At 39.0% G+C, this 13014-nt stretch overlaps 1 protein-coding gene across 1 annotated transcript in view; it reads left to right on the top strand.

Moving 5' to 3' along the window:
- Positions 1–12670, top strand: part of RGS9 (regulator of G protein signaling 9) — a 98632-nt gene extending 85962 nt beyond the window's left edge. Inside the window, exons 15-17 of the mRNA XM_072645491.1 lie at positions 1345–1483; positions 6646–6731; positions 10463–12670. Of these exons, the coding sequence (XP_072501592.1) occupies positions 1345–1483; positions 6646–6731; positions 10463–10634 (397 nt within the window). The 3' untranslated portion in view covers positions 10635–12670. The remainder of the gene's footprint in view (positions 1–1344; positions 1484–6645; positions 6732–10462) is intronic.
- Positions 12671–13014: the final 344 nt, after the last annotated feature.

Genomic DNA, 13014 nt, shown 5'->3' with positions numbered 1-13014 from the left:
TATTATATATTTATATGCTATATTATATATTTATGTATATTTATTTTATTATTATATATTATGTTTTATCATATATATTATATTATAAATAAATATAATAAATAAAAAGTATAAAAAAAGAATAAAAAATGATGCAAAATGAAGTAAGCAGAACCAGGAAAGCAATATATATACATATATATATAGCAATATACACAATTGAAACTCAGTTCTGTAAAATTAAATGTCCAAGCCTCCAAAGATGAGTTGTGAGAAAGTTATCTACCCCCAATTTTTGACAAAAGTAGGGGACTACAAGTATGGAATACTGCATATAATAAGATTTTTTATATTTTAGTTTTTGTTGAGCTATTTCCTCCTCCCCTACTGCTCTTTCCTGTTTTTTATTATAAGGGGTGATTTTCTGAGAGACATTATGGGGGAAGCATATTAGAGGATGATGTAAAAGCAAAAGGGATCACTAGAATTGTATTTAAAAATATATATCACATATATACAAATATTTTCATATTAGTCATGTTGTAAATAAGAACATAGACAAAAAATAAGGAAAACAAAGTTTAAAAAAAGTATGCTTTGATCTGCATTCAGACTCTATCAGTTTAAAAGAATATATTTAGAAGATGAAAAGTAAAGAGCTCTCTGGTCATTAATCTGGCAGTGTATTTTTGTCTTAGGTTAGGGCCAACAGCTGGTCTACTGAGAAATAAAAATGGGGAGGATGAGTGGGGTGAGGGTAGCATGATTATTGATAAATTTATTGCCCAAGCAAACTCTGAGGTGTTTGAGGATTCATGAAAAGGAGAATGTTTCTGAGACAGTCATCAGGACAAGGGTGGGGAAGTCATTTGGGGAAAAAGAAACAGACTCTTGTAAAATGTGTTTTGAATTTCATTGGTGGGAACCCTTCCTGTCTGGATTTCTAGCCAGCCAACTAGCAAGCATTAATTAGATGATGAAGATCCAAAGATAAAAGCAATAGTCCTTGCCCTCAAGGTGCTAATAGGCTAATGGAGAACAAAATGAATAAAAGCCACAGCTAGCTCTAAATCTTTGATGAGGGGGCTGTGTTTGCCAGATTTTAGGCTGAGTTTTCAGGCTTTGATGATTGTAAGACGATTTCAGTTCAGATTTGTTTAGGACCCTCAGCAAACACAAATCTAGAATGTGGCAAAGAGAGTGGTGACCAAGTTGCCTGCTTATTATGATCTCCTTGACCTAGTTTCTGTTAGGTGTTGCAGATTCTGTAGATGAAGGTGATGAGCCAGACTCCATCTTGGTCCAAACCACTCTGGCTCAGAATGTTTAATAACTTTCGCTAATGATTTCCTAATGTCCCCGTAGACTTTTTCTGGCTCCAGGAGCACGGCGGTGGATTAATATAGATGGCAAAACCATGGACATCACAGTCAAAGGGCTGAAACATCCTCATCGCTATGTTCTTGATGCTGCTCAAACTCACATCTATATGCTCATGAAAAAGGTTTGTTAGTCCTTCCTTCCTTCCTTCCTCCCTTCCTCCCTCCCTCCTTCCCTCCCTTCATCCCTTCCTTCCTTCTTCCCTTCCCTCTTTCTTTCCAAATTAACTTAGTCTTAGAGGGGATGGAACAAGAGCGATACTCATAATTATTATCTCTGTTGATTATTCTGATAGCTAATCTCTGGATTTAACATTCTATCTCCTGACTCCATGCCTTTGCACAGGATGTTCTCCATATCTGGAACCTATTCTCTCTTTACCTCCACCTCTTAGACATCTTAGTTTCCTTCAAAGCTCAGTTAGGTGACACCCCTCAAAATAAAAGAAAGTAAACCTTTCCTGATCTCTACAGTTGTCAGTATTTCCTCCCTCACCAAATTGTCTTGTATTTATCTTGTGATGTAGTGTAAAGAGTGCTGGACTTGGAGTCAGAGAGAAACAGGATTATATCCTGTTTCTGCCACACAGGTGTGTAATGTTAGGTAAATTTCATACCCTCCCCAGACTTCAGTTTCCTCATCTTTAAAATGGAGGGGTCACTTGACAACCTGAAAATTCCCTTCTTATTTTATACCTTGATATTATGATTCTATATCATATACTCCAGTGGAATGTAACTCCTTGAGGGTAGGAAGTATTTGTGCTTTTAAAAGAATCTTTGTATTTTCAGAGTCTGGCATATGTCTTGCATGTAGTAGGTGCTTAATAAATGCTTGTTGGATTAAATTTTTTTGTGGGTATCTACAAAGGACCCCATTTCTTCCTAGAGAAAACTGGGGAATTCATGAATTCGGAAAACAAAAGGACATTTTGTTTGACTAGCAGTCTGATTTTCTTTGAGGCAAATACTAAACAAATAATTCCTGAGCCACTGAGCTAGGACCTCCCTGTATTGAAACTATTTAGGGATAAAAGTGACACCCTTTTGGAAACTACACTTTCAGGCTGATAAAGTACAATTCAATTCAATATGCATGTATGCCTTTTATATTTGCCAGGCCCCCGCTAGGCACTGGTGATACAAAGACCAGAAAATCCCACCAACTTCACTATATCATAATCTAGTACACCTGCACTTCCTTTATGTTTTCCTTGGAGAAGTGGAGGATTATGGATGTAGAACACTGCATATGTAGTCAGTTTTGTTATTCTTACATCAGTCAGTTGGCTTAACTATTTTTATTTGTTGAAAGGGAAAATGGCTTGGGAAACATGGCAGTAGGTTTAATGGTGATCTATACAGAAATGATTGTCACATAAAATTAAAATGTCACCCCAGAAAAGTAGGTGTGTCCTACTTCAAGACAATTCTATATATATTAAAAGAGGAACTTGTAAAACATACACATTTGAATAAGTTGAATAAAATTTCACTAATTTGGGCTATCCACACTCAATCTGATACTTTTAACAGTTTACTTGATCCTGATTGTTTATTTTCTAAAGCAGTTTACAAACTGTTTCCCTCATACCACTAGGAAAATTAGTATTATTTTAAGAATGACTGAGTGAATAAGTTATTTTGACTATTAAAAATACCCAAATTAACTACAAAGGACATATGAAGAAAGATGTTATCTGCATCCAGAGAAAGAACTGCTAAATAGTCATATGTATAGAATAATTTTACATATAAAAGGGATTTAATTTAGTTTCCTCAATTGCAAAATGAGGTACTAGATAACCATGAGGTTCTCCTTAATCTCGTAATCTATGATCAAAATTAGAGGTTATTTAGTGCAGGAGGGTTCCTAACCTGGGGTTCATGCACTTCCGAGGGAACCTATGGATAGATTTCAGTATGGGGGAAAAAAATTACATCTTATTTTCATTAACCTTTAACTGAAATTTAACATTTCCTTCAATTATGAGTGCTGGAAGCAGACATTATTATGAGAAGGGATTCACAGAACTGAGACTTGATCCCATGTTCTTTTATTCTAATTCCAGTACTCTTTCCACCATATCAGATTTTTCCCTTTTCTTGTGAATAAAGCAGGAAATTTCTTTTTCTATGAATTTTCATGGTGTTATGAGCAAGAAGAACTTGATAAAAAAAAAAATTGGTAGCTTCTTCAAATCAAGGACTCAAGAAATTGATTCCTTCCACATGCATTTTATTTCCCATCTCAGCAATGAATTTTTTAAATTTAAGTCTTAAGTTTAAAAACCATCAGTATATAACACAGTGTAGATTGCAGTAACTGGAAGTTGCTAACTCATCTAATCTTGCTTATTTGCACTATTTATGTTTTAGTCAGACAACATATATTTTGCTTGAAGATAACGTAAAACTCTTGACTCCGGGGCCAGGTATATATCTGTCCATTAAGGGAGTCTAGCTTTGGGCTCATGTGGACTGGATTCAGTCTGGGAGTGACACCCGAAAAGAAGACATCACATTTTTTCTCAAACTTTGTTATTCATTACACCCATACCTTGGATCTCCAGTGCAAATGACTTAAATAGAGCATAAGCATGGCTAATGCCTGGGGTCACTCCTGAAAGGATTAACTAAGTCTCTTCTGGAAAAGTACTTAACATACAGAGTTGATCAGGTATAGCATACATAGCAAATGGTTTCCTCAACCACAAAAGAAATGCCTAAAATACAAAAACAAAAAACAAAAAAACCCCCAAAACACCTTACAAATACGTTGGCAAACACATAAAATATGACACAATACGTTGCATTTTATATTCTCCAAGGGAGATTGATAGTTATAACATGAAGCATTTTAAGAAACTGCTCAACAAGCATTTCCCTTTAACCTGACATCTTCAGTGTCCATGCAACCCACTGAAGGTCCATATCTTTTGGTCAACTGTAAGGTTTATTTTCTCTTTTGTTATCTTCTCCTCCAAAAAATACTATACTATCAGCAAGCACCTCTTGCTGTGTAATCATCATCTGGACCCAGGAGCTTCTGATCTCTTGAACTCATGAGCATTCCATCAAGCCTAGAAACATCTATCTCAGGAGAGGTAATCAGGGACTTTTTTCAAAGTCCAGTCTCAGACTTGTTTAGCCCAGATCAGTATCTGTACTCACTATCATGTGTAAGCATTTGCCATTGCTGAAGGGGTGGGGCAAAGAGAATATAATAGCTCTTTTCCTGCCTGGCTATCTGAGATAGAGTTTGAAGAGTTCTGACATGCTTGATAGATGGAAAGTTATGAAAGAGAAAAAGAGAGAGAGGCAGACAAGAGAGAAGATAGATACGGGGACAGAAAGAAAGAGAAAGGGGGCAGAGTCACTTCTCTCAATGTCTACTGAGTTTATAGTTCTTCCCATTTCAGTATACATGCCTTCCTCACTCTTTATCCCCCTATCTGAGGACCATGGCACTAATAAGGGATTGCTGAATAATTCCCAAGTGCCAAGTCATTCAGTGCTGAGAAAAGGGGTGTGTCATAGGAAATGGTCTAGGTACAGGCTTAGTTCCATGCATGGTTCATGGAATGTCCCCTGAAGGTCTATCTCCTGACCTGCACTATGTATAATATGCAATAATATATTCAACCCCTTGCTACAGTAGTAAAATTTAATTCCTTTAAAACTTTTGATCAAGTTTTCACTGAATGAGACTGATCTTTCTCCCTCCTACCCCATCAAAAAAATTAGTGAAATTTGACTAGGTTCACCTTACAGAAAGATTTACTGCAAGATTTCTTTAAATAGTAACTATCCCTAGTGTATTAAAAATATTATTTGGTTTATGAAAAATTCTATCTGCATGCAAATTTTCAACTAAAGTGAGTAATACCTGTAACATAAGTGAAGAGAATCAGTTCAGCTTATAATTAAGGATTCACAAAGTACAACCAAGAAATATCTTTATCATATGGAGACACTTTCAACTCTTTTCCTAAGGCAAATCCCATGTCAGCGAGTGCCATTATGGTCAGAGGATGAACAACCAAGACTTTGCCTCCAGGGCATTGAAATTTAGAGTCTTGACAGCACTTATACTCTTTCAGCAGCATAGAATGGACTGAGTTTAGCATCTAATTAGCAAGAATAATCAGAATTTACCAGATGGCCCACTTTTCCCTGGTACCTGTTATCCCTTCCTTACCTTTACCCCCTTCTCCAATGACTATATCCCAGTTGAATTCAGTGGTGGACCTGGAGTCAGGAATACTTGAGTTTGAATCCTGCCTCAGACACTTCCTGGATATATGACTCTGAGCAAGTCATTTAACTTGTCTGCCTCAGTTTCCTTAGGGAACATACCATCTAATTCAACCCTCTCATTTTACATATAAGAAAACTGAGGATCAGAGTGGTTAAGTGATTTACCCAGAGTCACATAGATAGTAAGCATCTGAGATGGGATTTGAACCAGTTTCTGATACGCACTTCCTATGTGGCTTTTCAAATACTCTTTATGTTTATTATACATTGATTAGCACAACCCTGTTTCAGTTCCATAAATCATATGAACAGGTCTTTGGAATTTGTTGTAATGAGATTTGATCTATATTGTGAAGGCAGTACGGTATAGTAGAGTGTAAGATTTGAAGTCACAGGACTTGGGTTCAGATCCAGACTTTGCTACTCTCACCTAGTCTCCCTATCCTCTCTGAGAGAGAGAGAGAGAGAGAGAGTTAGATAAGGTTGCCTCTGATCCATTTTCCCACTCTTACTTCATAGGATCCTATAAAATCTTTATGAATTTGCACTTGTGTACGATCCTATAATTTATTATTATTATTTGTTTTATTATAAAGTCTCAGACCTTGGCTACTAAGCTGCAGTAGTCTAAACCTTCCCTGAAGCTCTGAGAAATATTCAGGTAACTGGAACTTGGCAACTGTTCCTTTGTCACTCATTTCTTGTTTTTCTCCCATAGCCTGAGCCTGAAAGGTAAGGGCCTTTTGTTAAAGGATTTGGAAGACTGTGTTCAGGGCTCATTCCTAGCACTTTCCCTTCAAGGGGATATATTGTGAAGAGAAGGCTATCTGTAGGGGTCCCTCTTGTGACAAAATCTCTTTGAGGAAAGATTGGATTGTAATATATAGATTTATATATCATATATGAAAGAGAACAATTCTTTAGCTTTGTTATTTTTTGCCTTGCAATAACTTAAAAACCACAATCGCTTTCCTTCACTTTGGCTCTTTCTCTCCCATAATTACTCTTTTCCTTTTTCTCCAACTAGGATTCTTACGCTAGATACTTAAAGTCTCCAATCTACAAGGAAATGCTGGCCAAAGCCATTGAACCTCAGGAGACATCCAAGAGAAGGCAAGTGGAATTGTCCTGCTTGGTGATTATAAACAACCTACTTTTTGTTGTACAAAGGCACAAAGGAGTAAAAGGGAGTATATCTTTCCACCAAATGATAGGGCATTGACATATTTGCATTTTTCTAGGAGATCAATACTTTGTAATTCATGCTACCATCAATGTTTTCCTGAGAAATCACTTTCAGTAAGTTTCTCTCCCTGATACAATTTTAGAAGAATTTGATTCTACTTTGACCCCTAAATCTTCATAGCTTGAACAATGGTGTCTCATTGGATTTAAATCTATGTTCCATCTTACTCCTAACATCTGCTGAATTGCTTAGGAATTAATTTGACTTTACTTTTCAATGTTCCTTAGTGTCCTTCTTTAGTTAGTTCTTTAGCTAATAATGTATGGGAGATGTTTTGAACTCTTTGGAATTGGAACTACAGGAACCAAAAAGCTTTATTAATATTATAAGTAGTTGCTGAATTACTTAAAATTAAGTAGATGCAGGGCTTTGGAACAATGACCAACTCTCCTTACCCCTGCCAACACAATTCTTTTGAACCCTGGCAAATATGCTTGCGTTTACAGGTAGTTGGTTCATCTTATGACAACCCTTCCACTAGAATGTATCTTTAGGCAATCCAAAGAGATCAGAGCCACACATCAAAGGGGTCTCAAAAACAAAAACAAACTTGGTTTCTTTGTTAAGGATAATGGGTCTGTAATAAAAAGAGGAAGAAGGAAGTCTTTGTGTCACTCCTATGGCTAGGAGCAGCCAAAAGACAGGAAGGCCTCTTCTTTGGGCAGCAAGAAAGGACTTTGATAGTTTTACACACCCTACCAATAAAGTAGGAGGAAAGGGACCTTAGGATCGTTTGTGAGTTGGTGCCTGTGTGGCATAACTGGTGAGATCTTCTTTGGGAAAGAAAATTGGCTCTGTGACCATTTGTGTCTTGGATGATTTTTGTATGTAGGGCAGTATTAGATTGGTGGGAAAGATTAAGGAGTTAAGTATCAGGAATCAGGGAAGTGCCTCCAAATCTCTGATTGATCAGAATTTAGTAACTGCTGGCAACCCTCTTTAATCCAATTCCTCAAACACTTTTTATGGTTACTGTGTGCCAGGCACTGTGCTAAGGCAAGGGAGATCCAAAGATGAAACAGTCTCCCACCCTCCAGGACTTTACATTCTACTGGGAGTTACAATAAGTCCACAGACAAATATAATACAGTTTAGGGTTTCATGAGAGTGAAAGAGCAGTTTTGAGAAAATACTGTTGGAAAGTATGAGGAGGGAGGGAAGGAAGGAAAGAAAGAGGAAAGGAGAAAGAGAAGGTGAGAGAGGAGGAAGTTGAAAGAGAGAGGGAGGCACACATACTTTCTTTCAGTTAAGGGAACTGTAAGGACATATTAATGCCACAACATTCATGTAACACGATGGTGGCAGTACTTGTCACTGCATTTGGCAAGGAGCTCCAACTTCCCAAAGCATCTACTCATTTCTTCCCTTCCTTCTCCTCTTCTTCTCCCTCTCAAGTTTTGACTCTGCCTGTAGCATAAGGGGGTCATTTAGTCAGAGAAGGACATGTGTTCCTAGGGTGTATAGCTGGATGTATAGCTGCCATTCCCTGATCAGGGCAAACTTGAATTTTGCCAAGTAATTAGGCTTCACAGGGTGCAGAGCTGTGTAATGAAGGTGGGACAGCTAGGGCTTTTCCCTAAGGTACCAAATTAGGGGGCACCATATTGCAAGGGCACATATTATAATGCTTCAGTGCACCGAGGTGAGTCAGTTCTCCATCATGCCATTCCCCACTCCCAGTTCCTGAGGCAGCTCCTTTAACAGTGACCTGAAGCCAGTTTCCCAGGATTTCTGTCTTCCTACCACAGGGAAGTATTTTTCTTACTTCCCATCTGAGGGAACTTTTTGTTTATGTGCGTGCATGCATGTGTGTGCCTCTGTATGGGGACTGCTCATTCTAGGAGCAAAAATTCCTAGTCCTGGCTCTGACCTGGAACTAGAGTTCCTGGTCATGTTGGCAGTAACTTTAGAAACAGATTATAGATGGGAAGCCCAGGTCACAGCCCAGCCGAAATTTGTTAAGACTTCCTACTGCTGCTTAGTAAAGCAGAGTAGCATGGCTTCTTCAGCATAGAGTGCTACATAACATGGGATTCTAGGAGAGGAGGGCATAGTTCTTTTGAGTCTCTGCCGACTAAACTGATACTGATGTATCTGATGTACACATTGTCAGCTCTCCAATTAGTCCTATTCCATAACTATTCTTTTTTTAATAGATCACTAGAGAAAAGGAGCTCATAACTATTCCTTTTCAAAAAGAATGCTAAAGAAAAGGAGGCTTGGAAAATAGCTTCAGTGTAGAGTTCTTCTTAAAGTCTAACCATAATATCTATATTTTTATCTACTTCCCAATAATAATTTGTATTGTTTTAGGGTTTACATAGAGATTTACTCCCAATAACCCTGTGAGGTAGATAGGTAGTAAAGATATGATTTTTATAGGTGAAGAAACTGAAGTTAAATGACTTGTCAGAAATCAAATTAGAACTGTAACAGAAACTACAATCTCCAGCTTCCAGTCTAGTCCTCTTTCTCTATTTCAGTTTTCCAAGACAATCAGTTGATCAACAAGAATTGTTAACTGTTTATTATATGTTAGACACTGATAAGTTTTGTAGAAACACATTAAAAAATGAGATGGTTCTGGCCCTCAAGGAGCTTATATTCTAATGGAGGATACAAAATGTCATAGATAAGAAAATACAAGAATTATATAAAATCGGTCCATAGTGATTTGATGAGGATGCTGACAGCGGGGAGAATCAAGAAAGATCTCTTGAAGGAGATGACATTTGAACCAAGTCTTGAACAGAGTTGGGGGTTCTAGAAGGCAAATGTGAGGAGAGGAGGGAGAGGAAAAAGGAAAAGGAGGGAGAGAAAGAGGGAGAAGGAGAGAGAGAGGGAGGGAGAGAAGGAGAAAGGGAGGAAGGGAGAGAGAGAGAAAGAGAGAGAGAGACAGAGAGACATAGAGAGAGAGAGAGAGAGAGAGAGAGAGAGAGAGAGAGAGAGACAGAGAGAGACAGAGACAGAGACAGAGAGAGAGACAGAGACAGAGAGAGAGAGACAGAGAGAGAGAGAGACAGAGAGAGAGAGAGAGAGAGAGAGAGAGAGAGAGAGAGAGAGAGAGAGAGAGAGAGAGAGAGGAGGGAAGGAAGGAAGAAAAAAGAAGGAGGATGTTGGCCAGTTTGACCATTAGTGAGGATGAAGGGCACCAATATGTCATCTCCTAGGAAAGACAGACCAGAGCCAGACTGAAGGATTTTAAATGCCAAATGGAGGAGTTTGCATCTTATCCTACAGGCTATGGGGTACAGTTAGACCTGCACCTAAGAAGGAGGAGCTGTGGGAAGTGGGAGTTTGTCTCCAACACACTTGGGGAGCTGTGTGAAGGATGGTTTGTAGAAGGGGTTAGCTGATTAGGTACAGTTAGGAGGCTGTTGAAATAGTTTAGGTGAAACTTGAGAGCCTGAAGTAGAAGTAGAGTAACTGTGTTGGGTGGTAAACAGAGGAGCTATGGTTAGAATGGAAGCCACTTGAAGCTGAACAAATCCAGATTTTTTTCTCTCCTTAGCATCTTTGCTGGGCAATCAGTGTGTTTTCTCCCATGCATCTAATTAATTTGCACCCTGCCTTTTTCATTGTCTTTTTTTCTCAGTAGCAGTCTCCCATTCAGGCGGCGTCATCTCCGGTCCAGCCCAAGCCCTGTCATTCTTCGGCAGTTGGAGGAAGAGGCCAAAGCTCGAGAAGCAGCTAACACAGTGGACATCACCCAGGTCATGAGCAAACTGGACCGGAGGAGTCAACTCAAAAAGGAAATTCCTCCTAAATAAACTAATAGTTCCTGGTGGGGCAGAGGAAGAGGCAGAGGGGAAGGGGTCTTTAAAAGGGTGGGGAAACTAAAGAAAGTCACTGAACCAAAATCCCTGGCACATATTATTCCATTTCCCATCCTCAGTGGGCTCTCTTCTTTTCCAGGCCCTTCCTCTCCTATTGGCCAAGCACCACCACTAGTATCATTAGGGCAACCAAAGCTAAGTTCTTCATCTTTATGTCATAAAGTAGCAAAAGTAGAGGAGGAAAAGCTTGGGAATGGGGAAAGACATCTGACTCACAATCACCATGTAACAGTTTTTGTTAAGTTCTTGAATGCAGGAAGGGAGAGAAATAGGATACTTTGAGCATTATTTCAATTAGAGAAAGAAATGGAATCCTCCCTTCTTTCAAGCTTAGGAACATCAGTTAAAAAGTAAAACTGAAATGTGTTTCACTGCTCCTCCCATTCCACTTGATGCTCTGCTAGAACCAGATTATTAAAGTAGTTTAGGGGCAAAGGTGGGGGTATTTGAGGGGTTCAGCAGTTTTCTTTTCTGCTTGCACTCGCTCAGGGCTGTCTAGCCCATCCAGGTCTACATGAGTCATTCTTTGTCCATGCTGTTCTTAATTCATTCCAACAAGCTTCTATTAAAGGTCTACATGCACAAGGAAGGAAGCAAGGAAGGGGATAGGCATGTATATAGTACCTGTTATGTGCTAGGCATAGTGCTAGGTACTTTACAAATATTATCTCATTTCATCCTCACATTTGAACCCTGTGAGAGTAGTGCTGTTATTATCTTCATTTTATAGTTGAGGAAACTGAGGGAAACAGGGACTAATTGACTTGCCTAATTGACACAACTAAGAAGTGTCTGAGGTTGGATTTGAACTCAGGTATTCCTGACTCCAGGTCCAGTGCTCTATCTACCATGCCACCTAGTTGCTTCATAGTGCATAGCACTATGCTAAATGCTGGGGATATAAAGTAGGTGTGTGTGTTCGTCCTTCATTGCCAAAGAAGACCATGCCATCAGAGAAATAATGACATGACTTGCCCTTGACTTTGTTTTGAGTGAGGGAGGGCTGTGCAGGTCACCAGCCTCACTTCTCCTCCAGAGCCATCTGAATCCAGTGACCTGTTATTCATCAGGATGACTGGAGATGACCCAGGATGAGGCAGTTGGGGTTAAGTGACTTGCCCAAGGTCACACAGCTAGTGAGTGTCAAGTGTCTAGGTGAGATCTGAATTTAGGTCTTCCTGACTCCTGCACTGGTTCTGTATCCGCTGTACCATCTTGCTGCCCCAGAGATACAAAGACAATTGCCCTCAAGGAGTTTGTATTCTACTGGACACATTCTTAGGGTCAAAATTATCTGTAAGGGGTTACTGGTAGTTTGTCTCCAACGTACAACAGCTTGTATAAAGTGTCCATAGTTGTCAAGGTTAAATAACCATCACTCCCCTCTGCCCCGCAACCCTTTTTGTATTAAGTAGCACCTTCTAGGCCAATGAATGAAGGCATATTTTTACCTTCTTGCCCAAGAATAAGAGTTTCACTAATTCTTATGATGTACCTTTCTCTGCTATAATAACATCCTATAGGCACTTATTCTAAACAATCAGAAGATCAAAAAATGAAATGAATATGCACAACAATTAAGGATATATCTTTAAAAACTTCTTGCTAATTTACACTGGGCAAGGCTATGTAGTCATGGCTCTGCTGAAGATTTAGGTGGATGGATGACATGAAAAAAGTAGGTTGATCGAATGGATCCTCTAATTAGAGTTAGTGATAATCCCAATAGGCCAGCATTAGCCAAATCAGGATGTAGGTAATTTTATTTGATCTTTTCAAGCTCAACTATGATTTGATCCTTCTGGCTTTTCCCCTGCTGTGGCTTCAGTGCTTATTCTAATTGTCAGGTGAGAAAGGAGGGATACTCAACTCTTGTGACTGGAAGGTTAATGTCAAGGATGAGCTAATCATTTCTACAAGGACATGAAGAAGACAAATTAAAGAGTTAAGGATGGAGTCAACCTCTTTTATATGTGTGTGGCCATTGGTTTCATGATGATGAAATGACCCTAGACACAGTAGCTTGCTCACCTCACTTTAAACAAAATATTCCTTTTTTAGAAAACACTCTGATGGGTGAACATAGTGGGGCATACCACTAATCCCTGCCATTGAAGATGCTGACCCTGGTGGATCTCTGGACTTTGAGAGTTCTGAGCTGCAGTGGGTTAAGTTGATTGGTATCTGAGAATAAGTCCAACTTCAAAATGGTGATCTCTCTGAAATTGGGGACCACCAGTTGCTCAAGAAGGAGTTAAGCAGACCTAAAAATAGAGCAGGTCAAAACTCTTTCACATTCAGTAGTGGGATTGGG

Source organism: Notamacropus eugenii, chromosome 2 (assembly GCF_028372415.1).
Source record: "Notamacropus eugenii isolate mMacEug1 chromosome 2, mMacEug1.pri_v2, whole genome shotgun sequence".
NCBI lineage: Eukaryota > Metazoa > Chordata > Mammalia > Diprotodontia > Macropodidae > Notamacropus > Notamacropus eugenii.
Note: the sequence above shows the minus strand (reverse complement) of the source record. Positions and strands in the feature narration are given on the sequence as shown.